This window comes from Hyla sarda, chromosome 3, assembly GCF_029499605.1.
Source record: "Hyla sarda isolate aHylSar1 chromosome 3, aHylSar1.hap1, whole genome shotgun sequence".
NCBI classification, from domain to species: domain Eukaryota; kingdom Metazoa; phylum Chordata; class Amphibia; order Anura; family Hylidae; genus Hyla; species Hyla sarda.
In genome coordinates, this window is record NC_079191.1 from 202,654,795 (window position 1) to 202,679,889 (window position 25,095).

A 25,095-nucleotide genomic window follows, 5' to 3' on the forward strand; every position below is an offset into this window, starting at 1 on the left:
AAACTTTTTTATATATATATCAACTGGCTCCAGAAAGGTAAACAGATTTGTAAATTACTTCTATTAAAAAATCTTAACCCTTTCAGTAGTTATGAGCTTCTGAAGTTAAGGTTCTTCTTTTCTGTCTAAGTGCTCTCTAATGACACGTGTCTCGGGAACCGCCCAGTTTAGAAGCAAATCCCCATAGCAAAACCTCTTCTAAACTGGGTGTTTCCCGAGACACGTGTCCTCAAAGAGCACTTAACTTCAGAAGCTCATAAGTACTGAAAGCATAAAGACTTTTTTTAATAGAAGTAATTTACAAATCTGTATACTTTCTTGAGCCAGTTGATATATCAAACAATTTTTTTTTCCTGGATAACCCCTTTAAGGGTTTGTTGGTAGCCACAGATTATATTCTGCTCTACACCGCTCTAGAAATCTTGTATCCCTACCAAGAGCAGTCTAATGTGCATGCCATATGACATAAACCACACAACTAATTTCCATTGTACAGTAGTTTTTACTAAGTTTATATAACAATGTGATGTACAAAGAGCGACATATTGTATAGTTTACTGCAGGCCATACATATAAAATAACAGTTGATCGAAATAGCCGATATTGACCACTTCAGCTAAAAAATAATAGCCATTGTTCACAATGATTAATGGCAGACTGTTCGATTTTTTTATTTAATTTTTTGGCTGTTGCCAGCTGAAATAACACATTTATGATGTGAGGGTTTGTGCTAGCTCACTCTGTTGGGTCACATTTTTTTATACTGCATCTTAGATCTGACAGTTTTTTATCCAACCATGTTGATTGTTGGATCATTCATACAAACTATAGGACATGTGATTGATCAACCATTGATTATGCTACCATGATGTTGGATGAACCATAGAATTAATATCCAGAGTTTAATATAGACAATTGCAGACAATTAAATTAGGTTGTGTGTAATCACAAATGGCCAAGTGCTGACTGGATCACAGAGAAACGGTCGGTAAAACTATCTACATTAGCCAATCAAAGCGGCTACATTTAGAAACAGCTGAGCAATCCAAATGGCAGTGTCTGTTAGTTTATTTCCAGAGCGGATGCTGAAAAAATGTTTGTAATCAGGGAGCTATTCTTAGAAAAGACCAGACAGCCAAGGAAAAACAGTGTAAAAGCAATAAACAAGGGCACTGTAGCTTTCCATATGAAGTAATCCAATAAAATTGCAGAGTCCACAATTATACACTTTAGTATCTTAAGACAGTTGATGGAACGCTCATTAGCAGAAATCAATTTCTGGCAAGTACAGCTGTGTTAAGCCTTCGACCTGACCCCATTGTTGTTGTTTCCTACTTACTAATAGGAATAGCTGTTAAGTGTAGAAAGTTGTTTTTCTTAATAAGCTTTTAAGTCATAGTGATTATTTTGCCATAATAAGCCATAGATTCTAAGGCATGCTACTTTTAATAGGAATTGACTTGTTACTTTTATATGTTAGCATTAAAAGGGGTACTCCGGCGCTTAAACATCTTATCCCCTATCCAAAGGATAGGGGATAAGATGCCTGATCGCGGGGGTCCCACCGCTGGGGACCCCGGTGATCTTGCATGCCGCACCCCGTTAAAATCAGTCCCCGGAGCGTGTTCACTCCGGGTCTGATTACTGTCGATCACAGGGCTGGAGCATTGTGACGTCACGGCTCTGCCCCCCGTGTGTCGTCACGCTCTGCCCCCTCAATGCAAGCCTATGGGAGGGGGCGTGACAGTTGTCACGCCCCCTCCCATAGACTTGCATTGGGGGGGCGGAGTGTGATGTCACACGGGGGCGGAGTCGTGACATCCCGATCTTCCATTCCCGTGGTCGGGAGCCAGAACCTCCAGTGCTGCCGGAAGCAGATACAGATGGGTGCTGCATGCTATACTTTGGGGGTCCCCAGCGGCGGGACCCCGTGATCAGACATCTTATCCCCTATCCTTTGGATAGGGGATAAGATGTCTAGGGGTGGAGTGCCCCTTTAAACATTCCATTAGGTGTTTACATGGTGTGTTTTTTCTGTGGGTTTGTTGCATTTTTTCTACTATTTAGCATGCCCCCTCCCATAGATGTGCATTGAGGGGGCAAAGCGTGACATCACACGGGGCGGAGCCGTGACATTACAATACTCCGGCCCCGTGATCGGCAGTCATCAGACCCGGAGCGAACATGCTCCGGGGGCTGATGGTAACGGGGTGCTAAGATGTCTTAGTGCCGGAGTACCCCTTTAAATAAACCCCATGGGTCTCAGAGAAATTACATCTCTGTAGCTAGTAGGTGACATCATGTTGTCATGGATATAAGGCTAGACAACAGACGGACAGAAATTATAAACATACACAGATGTAGTATAACATAAATCTGCAAAACTCTGATCACCCTATACAGGGTAGGTAAGAGGTCAAATTGACCACACACACACACACCAATAAACTCATATTTAAATCCTAGGGTCAAAATCTCTCAAATTAAGGGTACGTTCCCACATGGCGTATTTGCTGCGTATTTGCTGCTGCATATTTTATTTTCCCTGTTGAAGTCAATGGGTAGGAAAATACGCAGCACCAAATACGCAGCAAAATACGCCATGTGGGAATGCACCCTAAGGATGCATTCCCACACAGCGTATTTTGCTGCGTATTTGCTGCGTATTTGGTGCTGCGTATTTTCCTACCCATTGACTTCAACAGGGAAAATGAAATACGCAGCAGCAAATACGCAGCAAATACGTTGTGTGGGAATGTACCCTAAAGGGGTATTCTGGTGAAAAACTATTTATTTTAAATCAACTGGTGCCAGAAAGTTAAACAGATTAGTAAATTACTTCTATTAAAAATCTTAATCCTTCCAGTACTTATCAGCTGATGTATGCTTCAGAGGACGTTCTTTTCTTTTTGAATTTCTCTTCTGTCTGACCAAAGTGCTCTCTGCTGACACCTCTGTCCATGTCAGGAACTGTCCAGAGCAGGAGAGGTTTGCTATGGGGATTTGCTCCTGCTTTGTACAGTTCCTGACATGGATAGAGATGTCAGCAGAGAGCACTGTGTCAGACAGAAAAGGGCTATTCAATGTCCTCTGGAGCATACAGCAGCTGATAAGTACTGGACGGATTAAGATTTTTTAATAGAAGTAATTAACAAATCTGTTTAACTTTCTGGCACCAGTTGATTTAAAATAAATTGTTTTCCACTGGAGTACCCCTTTAACTATCCCTCTACTACCATTGAGATAATCCCGCATTACAGGGACACACGCCAGCACCTATCTTTTATCAATTTTTTGCAGGTCACTTACTGTATGTATATGTTTAATGTTTGACATTATATATATATAAATAGTTACACTTTAGTGGTGGCATAGTTAATAGGGGGTTTGACCCCTAAACAACATATCCATTAGTAAGTATAATTAGCAGTATACACGGATATAAATAAACTGTTAATGCAAACGACCACATTCTAGCGGTTAAGTGTATTAGTAATTTATTAGTACAAAATATAGATCTCACAGTGCTCCAGGAAGATAAAACCTATTCTAGCTGCTGAGTCTGTGAAAGAAAAGGAAAAAACTGTTAGCCATGCATCAATTACAATAAATGACTGATTTCACTGTCCCTATTTAACCCATTCAGTTCCAACATATTTAAAGTAAGGATCCAAAATGCGTTAAAAAAAAAAATAATGTTTTAACATTCTCTCCTCTACCTAGATATGCATCCTTTAAATACATTTGACCAGAATGGGTAATATAAGGACTATGTATTATATTTATTGCATTTGATGCATGGCTAACTATGTTTTCCTTTTCTTTCACAGACTCAGCAACCGAAATAGTGAGATCTATGTTCCATGTACCAATATATTACTAATATACTTACCCTTTATAATGAGGTTATTGTTGACTCATCTTTACAGCTAATTACATTTACTAATAGCTATGTTGAGATACACAGTCATGGCCGTAAATGTTGGCACCCCTGAAATTTTTCTAGAAAATGAAGTATTTCTCACAGAAAAGGATTGCAGTAACACATGTTTTGCTATACACATGTTTTTTCTTTTTGTGTGTATTGGAACTGAACCAAAAAAGGGAGGAAAAAAAGAAAATATGGGGTATTTTTTTTTAAAAGAAAGCCCTTCAAATCCACTTCAAAAGTGAACTGGTCCCTGAAAAATTCAGATTTTGAAAATTTCGTGAAAAATTGGAAAATTGCTGCTGAACTTTGAAGCCCTCTGATGTCGTCCAAAAGTAAAAACATGTCAACTTTCTGATGAAAATATAAAGAAGACATATTTTATATGTGAATCAAAATATAATTTATTTGGAATGTCTATTTTCCTTACAAACAGAGAGCTTCAAAATTAGAAAAATGCTAAATTTACAATTTTTTCATCAAATTTTGAAATTTTTCTCCAAGAAATGATTCAAGTATCGGCAAAAATTTACGACTAACATAAAGTAGAATATGTCACGAAAAAACTATCTCGGAATCAGAATGAAAGGTAAAAGCATCCCAGAGTTATTAATGCTTAAAGTGACAGTGGTCAGATGTTCAAAAAATGGCAGGGTCCTTAAGGTATAAATGGTCTGGGTCCTTAAGGGGTTAAGGTGAAAAAGGGTTAAATGTCGACCGATAGTTCGAGTTGACACTGATGCTCCCTGAGCCTGCAGGACAGCTTGAATATCTTTGGAACTTGTTTGGGGCTGCTTAACCACCATAAAGACTTTCCTGCGTTGACACCAATGCAAATCTAGATCTCTGGAGATGGACTTGTAACCTTGAGATTGTTGATATGTTTCCACAATTTTGGTTCTCAAGTCCTCAGACAGTTCTCTTCTCCTCTTTCTGTTGTCCATACTTAGTGTGGCACACACAGACACACAATGCAAAGACTAAGTGAACTTCTCTCCTTTTTATCTGCTTTCAGGTATGATTTTTATATTACCCACACCAGTTACTTGTCCCAGGTGAGTTTAAAGGATAATTTTTCCACAATTTTGAAAGGGTGCCAATAATTTTGTCCAGCCAATTTATATAGTTTGGTGTGACATTATGTCCAATTAGCTTTTTTCCCTCCCTTTTTTGGTTTAGTTCCAATACACACAAAGGGTATAAACATGTGTATAGCAGAACATGTGTTACTGCAATCCTTTTCTGTGAGAAATGCTTCATTTTCTAGAAACATTTCAGGGGTGCAAACATTTACAGCCATTACTATATATATATATATATATATATATATATATATATATATATATTAGAATATTATTATATATTATTTTAGCAAATGCAGAGATGGCTAATGTTTAAGTGCTCCATGTATTCTTAGACAGTCACTTGTTCATGTGTATTGCAGATCACATTGACAACCATTGGCTACGGTGACAAAACTCCTCATACATGGCTTGGGAGACTTCTTTCAGCTGGTTTTGCTCTGCTTGGTATTTCCTTCTTTGCATTACCTGCAGTAAGTATATGCACAAAACTATCATAACTGATAACAGTGCTGGTTATCATATCTTTCATATAAACCTAGTGTTTTCTATGCCACAGTACTAGGCATCAAATGCTTCTTGACCTTTAATAGTCAGCATATACTTTAATTTCAGCTTATAATACAACATGTACAAGTTGCACCTTGACTGTATGTAAAAGAAAGAACAATTCTTCCTCACTTGGATAATCTCCAAAATCCCTTTGGGCTAACTTTTACCTCCAGGCTCCATCAGTTCATTGACTTCCCAGGACAGGAACACATAGGCTGTTTTACAGGCCATAGGGAAGTAAGTCTCTCTCCCTATCTTTTATGGGCTTGAGTCTCACACAGTCATGATACACCAGTTTCAACTACCCACGGGGCTTAAAGGGGTTATTCACCATAAGGTGATTTTAGTATGTACCTGGCAGACAGTAATGGACATTCTTAGGAATGATCTGATCTTGTCTTGGGGCTTAATAGCTATGTTGTGAGATTACAATAACACTGTGGCTAGCTTTTTGTGAATTGGTAAAACTGTTTGAGTTTTCTTTTTTTGCCTGCAAATCCCATAATTCAATTTTTTCCCTCCCACACATCAGTCACCCCACCCATTGAAACATAAATGAGCTGCATCCATTCAAAAGACCTGTGGTTTTCAATCAGGGTGCCTACAGCTGTTGCATTAGTTGCAGATTGATCTCTCTCCCAGCAAGCGATCTCTCCACCCATTGAAGCAGACAGGCTCCCTGTCATCAGCTGACTAGTGAGTCAGGTCTCAGCCGCATTGCAACCTGGGAAAAATCTGAGACAACAGTCATTTTGTATGCTGTTAAAAATAAATATTGGGGTGAAAATCACAGAAGAATTGTGAGAAAACCATCACACACAGGTACAGACACTATATTATGAACTACACTAACTTTACAGCCCCTGTAGCATAGTCAAATATAAAAAAAAGTTCCTGGAATACCCCTTTTAAGTACCAAGGGCGTACAGGTACGCCTTTGCTCCCTGGTACTTAAGGACCAAGGGCGTACCTGTACGCACGTGGGAATTTCGGTCCCTGCCGCGCGCTGGGCGGGGACCGGACGGGGGTGACTGCTGATATCTATCAGCAGGCAGCCCGCGCAAATGCCCAGGGGGGTCATCAGACCCCCCCATGTCGGCGATCGCCGCAAATCGCAAGTAAATTCACACTTGTGATTTGCGGCTATTCCGGGTCATACGGGTCTATGGTGACCCGAAATATAACGGGGATCGCGTTTGTCCAAGACACCCACGATCCCCCTGAACTGATAGGAGTGAGGTGGCGGGGTGCCACCCCTCCTATCCCTGCTATTGGTGGTCTAGACGCGACCACCAATAGCAGATCGGCGGCGGGGGGCTTTACTTTTGGTTTCCCCGTTCTGCCAACCCCCATTAGGCGTGGCAGAACAGGGAAACGACAGAGGACCGGCGCCAACATCCACTTACCCCGCCGGCGAGGCTGCGGGGGACCATCGGTGGAGGAGATCGGAGTCCGGCGATGTCGTGCGGCAGGCTCCCTGGATCCGACGGGAGCCGGTAAGTTGCCTAGCACCATCTGGAGGGTACAGTTTGAGACCACTATACAGTGGTCTCTAAACTTTAACCCTTCAGATGTTGCAAAACTACAACTCCCAGCATGCCCAGACAGCAGTTTGGGCATGCAGGGATTTGTAGTTTTGCAACAGCTGGAGGACCCAGTTTGGAGATCACTGGCAGTGATCTCTAACTGTGGCCCTCCAGATGTTGCAAAACTGCAACTCCTAGCATGCCCAAACAGCAGTTTGCTGTCTGGGCATGCTGGGATCTGTAGTTTTGCAACAGCTGGAGGTCCACAGTTTGGAGATCTCTAAATTGTAGCTTTACAGATGTTGCAAAACTGCAAATCCCAGCATGCCCAAACAGCAAACTGTCTCGGCATGCTGGGAGTTGTAGTTGTGTACCTCCAGCTATTGCATAACTACATCTCCCAGCATGCCCTTTTGCGATCAGTACATGCTGGGAGTTGTAGTTTTGCAACAGCTGGATGCACACTGGCTGGTAAATACTGAGTTAGGTAGCAGAACCTAACTGAAGGTTTTCCAACCAGTGTGCCTCCAGCTGTTGCAAAAGTACAACTCCCAGCATGCACTGTCTGTCAGTGCATGCTGGGAGTTGTAGTTTTGAAACAGCTGGAGGTTTGTCCCCCCCATGTGAATGTACAGGGTACATTCACATGGGCAGGTTTGCAGTAAGTTTCCTGCTTCAAGTATGAGCTGCGGCAAATTTTTCACAGCATCGCATACTCCTAGCGGTAAGCTCACTGTAAACCGCCGCCAGTGTGAATGTGCCCTAAAAACACTACACTACACTAACACAAAATAAAGGGTAAAACACTACATATACACTCCCTTACACTGCCCCCCCCCCCCCCCCCCAATAAAAATAAAAAATGTCTTGTATGGCAGTGTTTCCAAAACGGAGCCTCCAGCTGTTGCAAAACAACAACTCCCAGCATTTCCGGACAGCCACTGACTGTCCAGGCATGCTGGGAGTTTAGCAACAGCTGGAGGCACCCTGTTTGGGAATCACTGGCGTAGAATACCCCTATGTCCACCCCTATGCAATCCCTAATTTAGTCCTCAAATGCGCATGGCGCTCTCTCACTTCGGAGCCCTGTCGTATTTCAAGGAAACAGTTAAGGGCCACATATGGGGTTTTTCCGTACTCGAGAGAAATTGCACTACAAATTTTGGGGGGCTTTTTCTCCTTTTACCCCTTATGAAAAAGAAAAGTTGGGGTCTACACCAGCCTGTTAGTGTAAAAAAAAATGTTTACACTAACATGCTGGTGTTGTCCTTTACTTTTTATTTTCACAAGAGGTAAAAGGAAAAAAAGACCCCAAAATTTGTAACGCAATTTCTCCTGAGTACGGAAATACCCCATATGTGGACGTAAAATGCTCGGCGGGGGGCACAACAAGGCTCAGGAGTGAGAGTGCACTATGTCTATGCCTAAATTGGTGATTTGCACAGGGGTGGCTGATTTTACAGCAGTTCTGACATAAATGCAAAAAAATAAATACCCACATGTGACCCCATTTTGGAAACTACACCCCTCATGTAATGTAATAAGGGGTACAGTGAGCATTTACGCCCCACAGGGGTCTGACAGATTTTTGGAACAGTGGTCCGTGAAAATGAAAATTGTAAGTTTTCATTTGCACAGCCCACTATTCCAAAGATCTATCAAACGCCAGTGGGGTGTAAATGCTCACTGCACCCCTTATTATATTCTGTGTGGGGTGTAGTTTCCAAAATGGGGTCACATGGGGAGGGGTTCCACTGTTCTGGCACCACGGGGGGCTTTGTAAACACACATGGCCCCTGACTTCTATTCCAAACAAATTCCCTTTTCAAAAGCTTTATGGCGCTCCTTCTCTTCTGAGCATTGTAGTGCGCCAGCAGAGCACTTGACGTCCACACATGGGGTATTCCCATACTCAGAAGAAATGGGGTTACAAATTTTTGGGGTAATTTTCTCCTATTACCCCTTGTAAAAATGTTAAATTTGGGGGAAAACATATTTGTGAAAAAAAAATTATTTTTCATTTACACATCTGACTTTAACAAAAAGTCGTGAAATACCTGTGAGGTGTTAAGGCTCCCTGTACCCCTTGTTACATTCCTTGAGGGGTGTAGTTTCCAAAATAGTATGCCATGTGTTTTTTTTGTTGTTTTTTTTTTTTGCTGTTCTGGCACCATAGGGACTTCCTAAATGTGACATGCCCCCCAAAAACCATTTCAGAAAAACGCACTCTCCAAAATCCCATTGTCGCTCCTTCCCTTCTGAGCCCTCTACAGCGCCCGCCGAACACTTGACATACACATATGAGGTATTTTCTTACTCGAGAGAAATTGGGTTACAAATTTTGAGAGGATTTTGTTCCTTTTACCTCTTGTAAAAATTCAAAAACTGGGTCTACAAGAACATGCGGGTGTAAAAAATGAAGATTTTGAATTTTCTCCTTCACATTGCTGCTATTCCTGTGAAACACCTAAAGGGTTAACACACTTACTGAATGTCATTTTGAATACTTTGAGGGGTGCAGTTTTTATAGTGGGGTCATTTGTGGGGTATTTCTAATATGAAGGCCCTTCAAATCCACTTCAAACCTGAACTGGTCCCTGAAAAATTCCGATTTTGAAAATTTGGTGAAAAATTGGAAAATTGCTGCTGAACTTTGAAGCCCTCTAATGTCGTCCAAAAGTAAAAACATGTCAACTTTATGATGCAAACATAAAGTAGGCATATTGTATATGTGAATCAAAATATAATTTATTTAGAATGTCTATATTCCTTACAAGCAGAGAGCTTCAAAGTTAGAAAAATGCTACATTTTCAATTTTTTCATCAAATTTTGGTATGTTTCACTAAGAAATGGTGCAAGTATCGACAAAATTTTACCAATAACATAAATTAGAATATGACACAAAAAAACTATCTCGGAATCAGAATGATAGGTAAAAGCATCCCAGAGTTATTAATGCTTAAAGTGAAAGTGGTCAGATGTGCAAAAAGCACTCTGGTTATACAGTGAAAATTGGCCTGGTCCTTAAGGGGTTACGTTTTACACAGTCCACACGGTTTCCCACAGGGCTGAAATTCTGCATGGACTACACAGTATCTCACAGTTGGCTCCTCACAAGACTGAAGTCTCACACTGCCTACCCAGTCTACAAGACACACTCCCAAGGCAGTTCACCAAATTCTATCCATAACATCACTCTATTCTTGTTGCATGTTACAGTGCTGGTAGTTGTGGACCTCTTAGCCTTTGCACCAACTTCAGGAGACCTACTGTGCAGCTTCCACTCAAGTACACTTTCACTTGTTCAAATGTCCAGCCCAATAGTGCATCCTCATCTCTACCACTGTCTCATGCCAACATGTTCCCTTGACACTTCTTGCGGTCTCCCCACAAACTCCATGTTTTGGCACTAGTCACTACCTTCATTTCCCTATTTTATTCTCCTGCCAACATGTCACAGCACTTCTATACCAAGACACACACAACCACATCAGCATGGGAATCCTTCTGGGCCAGCACTGACTCAGGCACCTCCTTCTGCAAGCTACCAACAACAAAACTATATTTTCTGGTGCCCAGAAATCACTTAGAAATGGCAGACAGACATCACTTTTTATAGAAAAACTGAAAACCATAATGAATCATAAAGATTAATATATATATATATATATATATATATATATATATATACACACTGCTCAAAAAAATAAAGGGAACACTAAGATAATACATCCTAGGTCTGAATGAATGAACTAATCATATGAAATACTTTCGTCTTTACATACTGTAGTTAAATGTGCTGACAACAAAATCACACAAAAATTATCAATGGAAATCAAATTTAACAACCCATGGAGGTCTGGAATCACACTCAAAATCAAAGTGGAAAACCACACGACAGACTGATCCAACTTTGATATAATGCCCTTAAAACAAGTCAAAATGAGGCTCAGTAGTGTGCGTGTCCTCCACGTGCCCGTATGACCTCCCTACAATGCCTGGGCATGCTCATCCTGAAGGATGTCCTCCCAGATCTGGACTAAAGCAACCGCCAACTCCTGGACAGTCTGTTGGTGGATGGAGCGAGACATGATGTTCCAGATGTGCTCTATCAGATTCAGGTCTGGGGAACAGGCGGGCCAGTGCATAGCATCAATGCCTTCCCCTTGCAGGAACTGCTGACACACTCCAGCCACATGAGGTCTAGCATTGTCTTGCATTAGGAGGAACCCAGGGCCAACTGCACCAGCATATGGTCTCACACGGGGTCTGAGGATCTCATCTCGGTACCTAATGGAAGTCAGGCTACCTCTGGCAAGCACATGGGGGGCTGTGCGCACCCGCAAAGAAATGCCACCCCACATCATTATTGACCCACCGCCAACCAGTCATGCCGGAGGATATTGCAGGCAGCAGAACATTCTCCATGGCATCTCCAGATTCTGTCACATGTGCACAGTATGAACCTGCTTTCATCTGTGAAGAGCACAGGGCGCCAGTGGTGAATTTGCCAATCTTGGTGTTCTCTGGCAAATGCCTAACATCCGGCACGGTGTTGGGCTGTAGGCACAACGCCCACCTGTGGACGTCAGGCCCTCATACCACCTTCATGGAGTCTGTTTCTGCACATTTGTGACCTGCTGGAAGTCATTTTGCAGGGCTCTGGCAGTCCTCCTCCTTGCACAAAGGCGGAGGTAGCAGTCCCGCCACTGGGTTGTTGCCCTCCTACGGCCTCCTCCACATCTCCTGATGTACTGGCCTGTCTCCTGGTAGTGGCTCCATGTTCTGGACACTACGCTGACAGACACAGCAAACCTTCTTGCCACAGCTCGCATTGATGTGCCATCCTGGATGAGCTGCACTACCTGAGCCACTTGTGTGGGTTGTAGACTCAGTCTCATGCTACCACAAGAATGAAGGCACCACCAGCATTCAAAAGGGAACAAAACATCAGCCAGGAAGCATAGGAACTGAGAAGTGGTCTGTAGTCACACCTGCAGAACCATTCCTTTATTGGGGGTGTCTTGCTAATTGCCTATAATTTCCACCTGTTGTCTGTTCCATTTGCACAACAGCCTGTGAAATTGATTGTCAATCAGTGTTGCTTCCTGAGTGGACAGTGTGATTTGAGCAGTGTATATAGTTCAATATACTTATATACAATCATCATAAGCATTTGCACAGTAAAATGATAATTACATTCACAATGACCTGGTAAAGTATCAACAGTCTCAAACAAATCACAAATCTATATATTTTTTTTCATGTCATTTTTATGGACTGTCTAGGAGTTTACGAATGGTTAGCAACCCTGCTGCTGCCCAGCTACCCCAATAATATATGACTGTACAGTGGCCTGCCATCTCGTATATGGGACAGTATAATACTATACAAAACAATATACATCACATATGGCATGACAATAGTATAATATTTTTTTCTTTTAAAATTTATACAAACATTTTAATACTTTTTAAATTAAAAAGGAAAAAAATGTTTTTTTTCTAAACAAATAACAATTGTGTTCTAATCAATATTAGGATGTATTTGGATGTATTTTTTAAATCAGTGACTATTTGAAATGTTTTTCTTTAATGAGGACACCAGATAGAAGTTAAAAGTACAATATTACAGTGTATTTTGCTGGTGTGAGACCAATTAAATGTAAAATGGAAGTCAAAATATTGTACTGCAGTTAAACTGGAAAGAGTCAGTCAATGAGGTGGGATGATGCTAAATGTAATTTTACATTACAGTGAATTTCTTTTACATTTTCTAAAGAAGGAGTGGGTGGTTTTTGACAATTAACTCCTTAACAAAAACATATCTATTTTACTGACAATCTCCAAAGTCAAGTTCCTTTATAAGGTTGGCATATCGTGTTTCCTATTACTTGAAAAACACAGATTCAATGGGAATTTTAACACTGTCTCATTCAATGCAGCACAACATAGTGACAGACATGTTTCCAGCTGTATTTTCCTTAAAAGGGCACTTCGGCGATCACGGGGGCCGGTGCATTGTGACATCACGCCCCCGCCCCCGTGGGACGTAACGCTCCGCCCCCTCAATGCAAGCCTATGGGAGGGGGCATGACAGCTGTCACGCCCCCTCCCATAAGCTTGCATTGAGGGGGCGGAGCATGACATGACATGGGGCGGGGCCGTGACGTCACAATGCTTCAGCCCCCTGTGATCGCCAGAAATCAGACCCAGAGCGAACGTGCTCCAGGGACTAGCGGCGGGACCTCCGTGATCGGGCATCTTATCCCCTATGCTTTTGATAGGGGATAAGATGTCTTAGCTCCGGAGTACCCCTTTAAGCCAGGATGTAGTGCAGTCTCAGAGAATCCACACTTAAAAACAGTCAGTGGATATCCAGTAAAGAATCATTGCTGCTTCTTCCAGTCCCGTTGCTCTTAATAGACAGATTTTTCCATATACAGTGACTGTAAGAAATCTCTGGATGTGTGCTACCTGCTTTCAGGTGTAGGTTCTTTACATCTAAACTACATCACAATGATTGTCACTATGTTATACAAGGACAGCATAACTTAACTGGAAGGTTCCCTTTAATTCCTCCGAGAACACAATGCAGTACCTGTTCAGTCAGTTTTATGAAGGTTCAAATGGTGGCTCCGTATTATAAAATTCCTGTGTAAGATCATTAAAAATGTAGTATAATTGTAATAATTTCCTTCTAATAATATAATATTATATTTGTCCAGAACATTTAGAGCCTTTTTTTTTGCTTACTCCAGGCACACAAAAAGTCGCACATGCGCCTAAGCAGTTTTTTGTGTGACTTTTGTAGGCAAGCTAAAAGTTACAAACAGCCTTACCTAAGCCAACTTCAGTTTTCAGTATGCTGTGGTCAGGTATTTATGATGTGCCAAAGTAGCACGCAGGCAAAAAAGTTACAAACCCCTTACAAAAAGTCGTATGTCTGCTCCAGGTCTGACCTGGAGTACAAAACGTCCGTAAGCAAATTAAAAAAGTTGCAACAAAGTCTCACAAAAGTCTCAGCTGCGACTTTTTGTTTTGCTTCTGTGTAAGTATGATAAATATGTAGAAAAAAAGCAAAATTAAGGCCTTTAGAACTTGCTTACCACAGCAAACAATAATAAATGTCCGCCATAGTTGTTGCATGCCCTTGATAACATCCAATGGTGTTTTTTAAGTGTTTCTTAAGCATACCACATAATGTATTCGGTGCTTTTTTATGTCTAGCAGCTCAGTCTTCTCACCCAAATCTTCTTGTACACAGGTAATATAGTGATTCCAGCTGTTCTGCAGGTCAGACAATAATGTTTGCAGAAACATTTTTAAAAAGCTGAAAAACAACAGGGGTGCTATATGTGCCATTATCTAAGTTGGTATAAGTGGGTACAACACCAAAGAATGTCTTGTAATAATTATGTTCAGGAGCTGCCAGCATCCAACCGTTACCTGAGAGCTGGAATGATCCACCATACTGCAGAGAAGATACAAGGAGAAATCTGAGGAACGACCAAGAAACTTTAGAAAGAAAAAAAAAAAAAAAAAAAAAAGATTGAAATACCAATCAGACAACGTGTCTTGACCCTCAAAATGCATTATCTGGTTGTTATTTCGATAAATTGGTGAATCGGTTACATTGGTGGTGATAGCAAGAAGCGCTGTAAAAGCCTCCTTTCTCGATTGTTCCTTAGACATCTCCTTGGATCTTCTCTGCAGACAATAAGGCACTTCCAGTATGCTGTTATAAATATTAAATATTAAATATTTTGTACCTTCTAGGGAATTCTCGGTTCAGGATTTGCCTTAAAAGTTCAGGAACAGCATCGACAGAAGCACTTTGAAAAACGAAGAAATCCTGCAGCTAGTTTAATTCAGGTGAGAGATCGGAAATGACTTAAATACTAAATGCTTTAACATGTTTATCTATGAAAAAATATTGCATTTATCAATATTGCATTTATCTATGCAGTTTTTGCAAGTTGTAGAGATACATAGTGATATATATATATATATATATATATATATATATATATATATATATATATAAATGGACATAACACATTACTGATCACTACATATTGCTAAAATGGGGCAAAGATAGTAGTGTCAAATATCATATATAATAAACAGTACTTCTTGATATAAACAAATTTTCATTGGTTTGGAAGATATTCGGAAGTGCATTTACATCTCCCTCCAAAAGTTAAATATCAATGAGATCTAGATTTTGCAGTTTATTGCAATGTGTAGAATTATTTTCCAGTAAGGCAATAAAGCTACACTTTTGCTTCCTTTGAAATAACTTGATGGGTGTCTTTCAACTTACTGTATGTGCCTATTACAATATGAAGTGTGTCCAGTACAGCTTGTTCTCAAGGATACCACATTTAGGATGCCTTCACCCAGCTTTTATATGTTATAGCAAATTACAGATTTGCATTCTCAACTACCAAAACATTCTAACAGGGGACATAAAGACCCTGCCCTTATGATTAGGTGGTGGTCCAGACAGTGAAACCTCCAGCAATAATTCATTTAATACCTTTCCTGTGGATTATTTGTAAAGAAGATATCCTGCGGTAGGAAACTTATACACTATCCACAGTATAGGGGATAAGTGTCTGATGGGGGGGGGGGGGTTCGACTGCTGGGACCTCCCGAGATCTCCTGCACAGGCCTCCGGCTCACACAGCATGTCGGCTGGTCGAAAGACAACCCCATCCATTCATCTCTATGGGAGAGGCGGAGGCACAGCATTTGTGTGTCTCCACCTCTCCCATAGAGATGAATGGAGGGGACGTATTTCTACCAGCCGACGACCTGGGTACAAAACGCACTCTAAGAGAGCAAAGCCAAGGCCGAGCTGGGGCCCCATATGGGAGATCGTGGGGAATCCCAGCAGTCAGACCCTCGCGATAAGACACTTATCCTGCTGATAGGGGACAAGTTCCTTACCACTGGACATCTTCTTTAAGTGCCAACCTTAGGTGTTCACATGGACAAGAACAACGTGTATATAATCTGTGCATTCACATGTATCAAACACCAACTCCAAAAACTATTTTTTATAGTGGATTTTTTAGATTTATTTTTACTTTGGAGTATTTTTGTAGCCATTTTTAGAGCGTTTTTGGGGGCTTTTTTTTTTTTACTGCTCAGCCAGGCTGGGGCCTCAAAACAAAATACAGTTATGCACCCAAGACCACTTCAACATGCACAAAAATTCTCCCATTGATTTTAATAGGAGACAAACACTCAGCATGCTGGAAAAATCTCACCAGTGTGTCATTCATTTTTTAAGCACAGAAAAAAGACACAAAAAAAGTTCAAGTTCAAATCAGTGATAGGTGGTTTTCACGCAAAAAAAAATATGGTTTTAGAGACAAAAAAAAAATGGTTTTCAGCTTAACAACCATGCAAATTTTGTCCATGTAAATATGACCTAACAAACTTTTGGACATGGCAATTTAAAGACAACATGGCCCGAATTGAAATGATAAAAAAGGATTATACAATTGCTTCAACCCCTTAACGACATTGGACGTAAAAGTACGTCATGGTGCTGTGGTACTTACATGCACGGCAGGTCCCGGCTGCGATTGCGCTGATGTCCGCCATTAACCCTTTAGATGCTGTGATCAATACAGATCACGACATCTGCAGCAATGCGGCACTTAAAATGGATGATCGGATCCACCGAAGCGCTGCTGCAGGGATCCAATCATCCAGCATGGCAGCCGGAGGTCTCCTCACCTGCCTTGGCCTTCTCCAGGGGTCTTCTGCTCTGGTCTGAGATCGAGCAGACCAGAGCAGAAGATCACCAATAATACTGATTAGTGCTATGCCCTATGCATAGCATTGAACAGTATTAGCAATCAGTTGATTGCTATAAATAGTCACATATGGGGACATAAAAAGTGTAGTAAAAAGTAAAGAAATGTAAAAAATCCACTCCCCCAATGAAAATGTAAATCGTCCCTTTTTCCCATTTTACCCCCCATAAAGCAAGTAAAAGTAAAGTAAGTTAAAAATATATTAATAAACTATCTTGAACTATTTTGAACTATCAAAATATAATATTAATAATACAGTATGGTGAACAGCATAAACGTAAAAAAAAAAAAAAAAAAAAAAAATTGCTGCTTTTTTGTCACATTTTATTCCAAAAGAAAATATTTATAAAAAGTGATTAAAAAGTAAAATATAAGCAAAAGTGGGACCAATAAAAACTACAGATCATGGTGCAAAAAATGAGCCCTCACACCACCCCATATATGCAAAAATTAGAAAGTTATAGGTGGTCAAAATAGGGCAATTTTAAACATACTAATTTTGTTAAAATAGTTAGAGATTTTTTTTAAAGCAGTACAATAATAGAAAAGTATATAAAATGGGTATCATTTTAATCGTATTCACCCACAGAATAAAGAAAACATGTAATTTTTACCGTAAAGTGTACAGCGTGAAAACAAAACCTTCAAAAATTTCATAAATTGCGGTTTTCTTTTCAATTTCCCTACATAAATAATGTTTTTTTTTTTTGTTGTGCCATACATTTTATGGTAAAATGAGTGATGTCATTACAAAGTAAAATTGATGCAAAAAACAAGCCCTTATATTTGTCTGTGTATAACAATATATAAAGGTAAGAAGGAAAAAATGAATATGCAAAAATAAAATTGGCCTGGTCCTTAAAGGGTACCTCTCATCAAATAAACTTTTGATATATTTTAGATTAATGAATGTTGAATAACTTTCCAACAGCATGTTAATGAAAAATATGCTTCTTTCTATTGTATTTTCCCCGATCAGTCCCGTCAGCACGCATTTCTGACTCATGCTGGAGTCCTAAACACTCAGAGCTGCCAGCCTGCTTTGTTCACAGCCAAACAGGCTGTGAACAAAGCAGGCAGGCAGCTCTGAGTGTTCTCCTTTGTGAACAAAGCAGACTGGCAGCTCGTAGTGTTTAGGACTCCAGCATGAGTCTGAAATGCTTGCTGCCAGGACTGGTAGGGAGACCCCTAGTGGTCATTTCTTCAAAGTGGAAAATTTAATAGAAAGAAGCATATTTTTTAATAACATGCAATTGTAAAGTTATTCTGCATACATTAATCTATAATATATCAAAAGTTTTTTTGATGAGAGGTACTCCTTAAGGCCAAAATGTGCCTGGTCCGTAAGGGGTACTCCGGCCCTAAGACATCTTATCCCCTATCCAAAGGATAGGGAATATGATGTCTGATTGTGGGGGTCCCGCCGCTGGAGATTCCCACAATCTGGCATGTAGCACCCACCTGTGGGGGCTGCATGCAGCGCCGCAGCCATTGAGTCTGCCGGGTTACGACTACGGGGCCGGAGTATCGTGAAATCACGACTTTCCCCCCTATGTGACGTCACGCCCCGTCTCCGCAATGCAAGTCTATGGGAGGGGGCGTGATGGACGGTGGGTGCTACATGCGAGATTGCGGGGGTCCCCAGTGGCCTGGCCCCACGACCAGACCTCTTATCCCCTATCCTTTGTATAGGGGATAAGATGTCTTAGGGGCGGAGTACCCCATTAAGGGGTTAAGATTGAAAACTTACATGGAGTGTGGTAAAAAAAAATGTATGTAAAAGAGTTGCAAGCAAAGAGAAAAAAAATACAGGTGAACTAAAGGAAAGTCAAACAGAACAGAGCAGGAAGCTCAGCGCAATATACCTTCAAAATAGAAAATGCAAGAGAACAAAAGACACCTGGGAGGACAATGGAATCAATGTTCATGACAGAACTGTAAGAAATTGGATGAATGAGATGGAATTTACATATAGGAAAGCCAAGTAAAGCCAGCGCTAACACCCAAACAGAAGAAAGTTCCAGTGGCCTAAGTGATACCCGGTGATGAATCCACAATCGGCATTGGCCAAGAAAATGATGCTGAAACTTTTGTCTGTTGCTGTTCTATTAAAATCTATGAAGATAAACAATCACATTTACCTGCTGATTTATAATATAGGGTTACATGACCAGAGAAAATGGAAACCATTACCTTAACCCCTTAAGTGCACAGCCATTTTGGCCTTGAGGACAAAGCCAGTTTCCCCTTTTGTGTTTTAGTTTTTTTCCTTCTCATATTTTGAGAGACATAATTCTTTTATTTTTCCATCCATTCTTTTGCGGGACAAAATGTACTTTGTAATGACACCTTTCATTTTACCATATAATGTACGACAAAATGACAAAAAAAAATATTTGTGGGGGAAATGGGAAAAAAAATTTTTTTTGGGTGGTTTCATTTTTATGCAGTGTCCTTTAAAGTAAAACTGACATGTTATCTTTATTTTCGGGGGTCAATATGACAAGAATGATTGGGGGCAAATGTTTGTGCTATGATCTTATTTTATTTACACTTTGCATAGCAGTCCCCATTGCATAGTATTTCTCAGTGTTATCGGCAAGCTACTGATGGAGTCTGCCTCAGCTGACCTTATCAGGAATCACCACAGGACCTGCCCGAAATAGGTGAGGGGACCTCTGACTGCCAGAGAAGCTGTTTGGACCTCTACATATATGTTGTGGGGGTGCTGATCGGGCAGGGGGACTGATTGATAAACTCTTAAGTGCTGTAATTGCTATTGATCTTGGCACTTAAGAGGTAAATGTCAGACATTGGCGGGATCGCTGATGTACGCCATTGACTTTAAGTGCAGGGATGCTGATAGCAGACGTCACATACAGTGTATGAAGGGAGCATGTCCTAGTGCATTAAAGGGGTACTCCTGTGGAAAACTTTTTTTTTTTTTTTTAAATCAACTGATGCCAGAAAGTAAAACAGATTTGTAAATCACTTCTATTAAAAAATCTTAATCCTTCCAGTACTTTTTAGGGGCTGTATATTAAAGAGAAATCCAAAAAAGAAATGCATTTCCTCTGATGTCCTGACCCCAGTGCTCTCTGCTGACCTCTGCTGTCCATTTTAGGAACTGTCCAGAGCAGCATATGTTTGCTATGGGGATTTTCTCCTTCACTGGACAGTTCCTAAAATGGACAGCAGAGGTCAGCAAAGAGCATTGTGGTCAGGACATCACAGGAAATGCATTTCTTTTTTGGATTTCTCTTTAGTATACAGCCCCTAAAAAGTACTGGAAGGATTAAGATTTTTTAATAGAAGTGATTTACAAATCTGTTTAACTTTCTGGCACCAGTTGATTTAAAAAAAAAAAAGGTTTCCACAGGAGTACCCATTTAAGTATCTGGGCACCAGGGCAAACATTTACATCCAATATTGTTAAGAGACAGCGCACTGGTGTATCCAGTTATTTCAAAACCTTTTGATCCATGACAAGTCATCATCCAATGCTGATTTGTCAGCCATACTATGAGAAATGCTGGAACCAGCTATATAAAGAATATTGTTTATCATGAGTGATATCCATGAGTTATATTATTTAGACCTCATAGAGGTCAGAGAAGCAGCAAGAAGTACTAATAGGGATTTCTTTTGGTTTTTGATGATATAATAATAATTATTACCTAAACATTTTACTTAATCTGGAAAAAAAAATGCAATTAACTGTTTGAGGTCCTTAAGTCAGAATGTTTAACTATTAAGCAAACTGCTTTAGTTCATATCTGTGATTTGCTATAAACTAAACAAGTTGTGCATACATCCTCTATGTGTGGAGATTCTACAAATGTTGCCAGGGGTTGTACCCCGGTAGAAACAATGGTGGCCACAATAGCTGTAAACGTGATCCTCCATACACTTATTTACCTAGAAACATAGAATGTGTCCGCAGATAAGAACCATTTGGCCCAGTCCCTTTCCCTATCTTATAGCCTTATGCCTATCCCATGCATGTTTAAACCTACACATGTATTTATTTATTTATTTATTTAACACTAAAATATGATTAGTAGAAAAAATGAACTCTCACCCCCTTAAAAATGTGTGTAAAGCATGTATGCTTCTATAGATGCAAATAAACGTGTGGTTATTTAGAAGTATTGCATTTGAACCAAGTTGCTTTGAGCTTTGCCTCTAAAATTGTATCCACTGTAACTCCGATATTTGTTGTCCATTCTATAAAAATGAAAGTTATAAAAATATTGCCAACCTTTTTCAGGGTACATGACAAATTATCCTAACTACAGATTAAAATAAATAAATATCAAGACTATTTAATTTCTGAACTTTTGAAAAGTGTGCTTTTTCTCAAAATGCATAGAGCCATTATTGTTTGTTCACATTGCTACTATCGCTTGTCATCAATAAAATGATACAGTGCATTCGGAAAGTTTTCAAACCCTTTTACTTTTTTCACATTTTCTTATGTTGCGGATTTATTTCAAAATGTAAAAATCAAGGTTTCCCCCATCATTTTGCATTCAATACCCCATAATGACAAAGTGAAATATTTGCTAATTTATGTAAAAGAAAAAAAAAATATATTACATTGGCATACAGTCAGCATTCAGACCCTTTATGTACTTAGGTGAAGCACCTCTGGCAGGTACCTGCACTAGCTACCTACCTAACTACCTGCACTTTCTACCTACCTACACTATCTACTTACCTACCACTGCTATCTATCTACCAGGGGGCAAGACCTACGAGGGGCCTACCTACCTACTATCGGGCATTATCTTATATCTACAATTTGGAATCCCTAGCTATCTACTGGGGGCATCTACCTAATGGAGGGAGGAGTGGATTACCTACCTACCTACTGGGGGGAATTATCTAATTATCTACCTACCTACTGGGAGATTCCCTACCTACATACTGGGGCATCTACTTTATTGAAGCAAATTACCTATCCACCACCTCCTAATCCCCCTGGCCTCCCTCAACACGCTGACCTATTCACTCATACTATGCAGGGCACCAGTGGAGGCATTATTCGGGGCACTGAGGGAAGGGAAAAGTTGGGAAATGTACTGAAAATGTGCAGAGCCTAATATGTTTGTCTGGCAGTTTATGTTTTTTACAGTATGATAGTATTGGTCACTGCAGTGGTATGTCATCTCAGTGTGGATGAATTTTATTATGTTTCTAAACCCCAACCCATGAAAAAATCCTGTGCCCCTGGTGAGTGGTGATGTGTACACTGTACACAACGCCATTCTCTTACATTCACAGGCCGGGGGATGCACAATATTTTGCTTTGCCTGGGTGCTTCCAACCCACACAACATCAGTGATGGAGGAGAGGGCACCAAAATGCACCTTCGCCTGTGTAGACAAAAATCCTTGCATCAGTCCTGAGGCAGGTGATGTGCCTTGTTTGTTTTCCTCCAAATGCTTAGAACTGAGGCCAAATACTTCTAACTTGATTTTATTAGACCAGATAATCTTGTTTCTCACAGTTTGGGAGCATTTAAATTACTTTTTCACAAGATCCAGGTAGGTTTTCGTGTGTCTTTTACTGAGGAGTATCTTCTTTGTGACCACTCTGATATACACCCCAGATTAATGGAGTCCTTATTTACCTTCTGGGAGTTTCTCCCATCTGCACACTGTATCTTTGGAGCTTAGCCAGAGTGACCCATGTTCTTTGTTATGTCTTCAAACCCTTCTCCCTCTATTACTTATTCTATTGGGGCGACGAGTTCTAAGAGTCCTGGTTGTTGTTAACTTCCTCCAGTTGCCAATTATGGAGGCCACTGTGCTCCTGAGAACTTTTTGTATTATTCTTCAGATCTGTGCCGCACAACCCTACAGACAGTCTTTGGCCGACGCCAAATATGCATTGTCAGCAGGATGCTTCTTTCCAAATCAGGTCCAATCAACTGAATTTACCACAGGTGACTTAAATCAAGGTGTAAAAAGTCTCAAAAATTATCAAGATAAATGAGAGGCCCCCAGAGCTAAATATTTAAGCACCATAGTAAAAGAGTTCAGGTCCGTGCAAAATTTTAGTGTTTGTTTCAAAATAAATTTGCAGAAATTTCGGAAATTCTATTTTGGGGTATTGAGTCCAGAGTGATGGAAAAATAAATATATGTTTTTTATTTTAGCACAAAGCTGCAACATAAAATGCAAAAAAGTGAAAGGGTCTGAAAACTTTCTACATGCATTGTATGTGCAGTGCCAAAATCTCTAACATTCATTTCCATCTTCAAAGGTTTTTTTTTAATACATTGATTGGTTTAGCATAATCTGTTCATTAAATGGGTATAAGATGATGTGTATTTAATTCTTGTTTATAAAAAAAAAGTCTTATCAGGAAGACTTGTCTAATATTAATTTCATGTGTCACCTAAACTTACTGTAAACACAGTGAGCTGATGATTCATTTTAATAAGAACAAAAATCATTCAACTGCAACTCCAGGAATAAGACTACACTTAATCTTAGTTAGCATCAATCTTTTACTTATCCGGGATCCTGTGCTGTGAAGTTCATGGGGGTTCTTCTTGCTGCCTCCTCCCAATCATGACTGCTGAGAGCCTGTGATCAGAGCCAACCTCTATCTTGAAAACAAAATCCAGTAGAGAAAATGGCAACCAGGCACTGCAAGTGTTAAAGCAACGGAGTAGATATCACTTGTATAGCCACATATGTAGATAGCGGTCATAACACAGGTCAATGTGGTGCTCAGTGTCCATAATGTGAACAGGTATAATAATACTGGCAATAGAGGCAAAAGAGACACTCACCGGGTAGACAACAGTGAAGCTGTGATTTATTCAGGCAGCAAAGCAAAATCACATGCAGTAAGGACTCGCTATCACAGGGATGAGGGAGACAACGTCCGTTTTACGTCGAATGGTGCTTCTTCCGGCCTCCTAGGCCGCTTCACAGTTGTCTACCCGGTGAGTTGCCGTGTCTCTTTTGCCTCTATTGCCAGTATTACTCTATCTTGAAAAGGCTTCACAATTGCAGTTTTTTTTTCTTTTTTTTGTTGGGATGTTTTTTTCTTTTTTGTTTAGATACATACAGGGAAAATACAAAAGATGTTTTCGTTTGGGGTAAAATTCACACATGACAATTTTATTAAACTTATTCAGTATAGAAAACAAAAAGATAGCACTCACCCGTCACGTAGAGCTAAGAACTTCTTTATTCAGAGATCACATAAATACAGCGGGGAGATACACAGACAGCAGGGTAGACACCTGTCGGCAACAGCTGTTTTTCTGCGTCACTATGGGAGGCCCGAAGAAGTGCACAGTGACACAGGAAACGGCTGTGTCCCAACTAATGGAACTTGCAGAAATGCATTGTTGAGTCCATATGTCTCATAGTAGAAGTTACGACATGTAATGCGTGCACAAGATCAGCATTTAAATGAGTATTTTATCATTAAACCGCTTGTTGTAAAATTACCAAAGAAAGCATACTTCTCTGCATCGATTCCCTACTTTTTCTGTTCTGATACCTCTAAGGCCTTGCTTCTTCTGGCATGGGGACCACTCTGTCTCACTTTTTTTTTAATTCCTGTAATTGGAATACCCCTTTAAACATCATTGGTGCCTGTATGAAACAAATAAAGATGAAATATTTCTATTTAATGAAAAACAGCATTTTGAGAAAAGTATTAGGCAACAGCATCCATTTATAGTATATTTACACAACCTATTAAACATAGCACTTTTTCCTAAATATACTCACAACTGAGAATGATGCATTTTGATAGTCTAGGAACCAAAAATATTGTCCCAATTAAAATCTTACCTGCAGCAATAATATTTATAAAAAGATTCATAACTCGACTGCAGTTTGACTGTAAACGATATAAACACTGGGATACATTGTTATTCCACAAATGTTTTCTCATTCTTTCATATCATTATTTTATCTGTTTATTCCACACTTTTCTGCCTCAATGCAAATCATTCCAGAATTCTAAAATTCTTGACTAACAGAAATTGACTTTCATGGCATAGTTTGTACAAAGTTCAAAGGCATGACATGAGCACATTCATCAGCATTCTTAGATTTTGAAACATATTTACAATTGTCTTCATAGCTTTTAGATGGTTGCACACAGTAAATCCACAGTTCTTCAATACGAAAGCAATGGTT

At 40.1% G+C, this 25,095-nt stretch overlaps 1 protein-coding gene across 5 annotated transcripts in view; it reads left to right on the top strand.

Annotated features, from left to right (window-relative positions):
• The window catches only part of KCNQ5 (potassium voltage-gated channel subfamily Q member 5), a 638,117-nt gene that overhangs the window by 493,808 nt on the left and 119,214 nt on the right, over window positions 1-25,095 (top strand). For all 5 annotated transcript variants that reach the window (XM_056565866.1, XM_056565867.1, XM_056565869.1 and 2 more), the window contains exons 6-7: window positions 5,373-5,483; window positions 14,868-14,963. In XM_056565866.1, coding sequence (XP_056421841.1) covers window positions 5,373-5,483; window positions 14,868-14,963 — 207 coding nt within the window. The remainder of the gene's footprint in view (window positions 1-5,372; window positions 5,484-14,867; window positions 14,964-25,095) is intronic.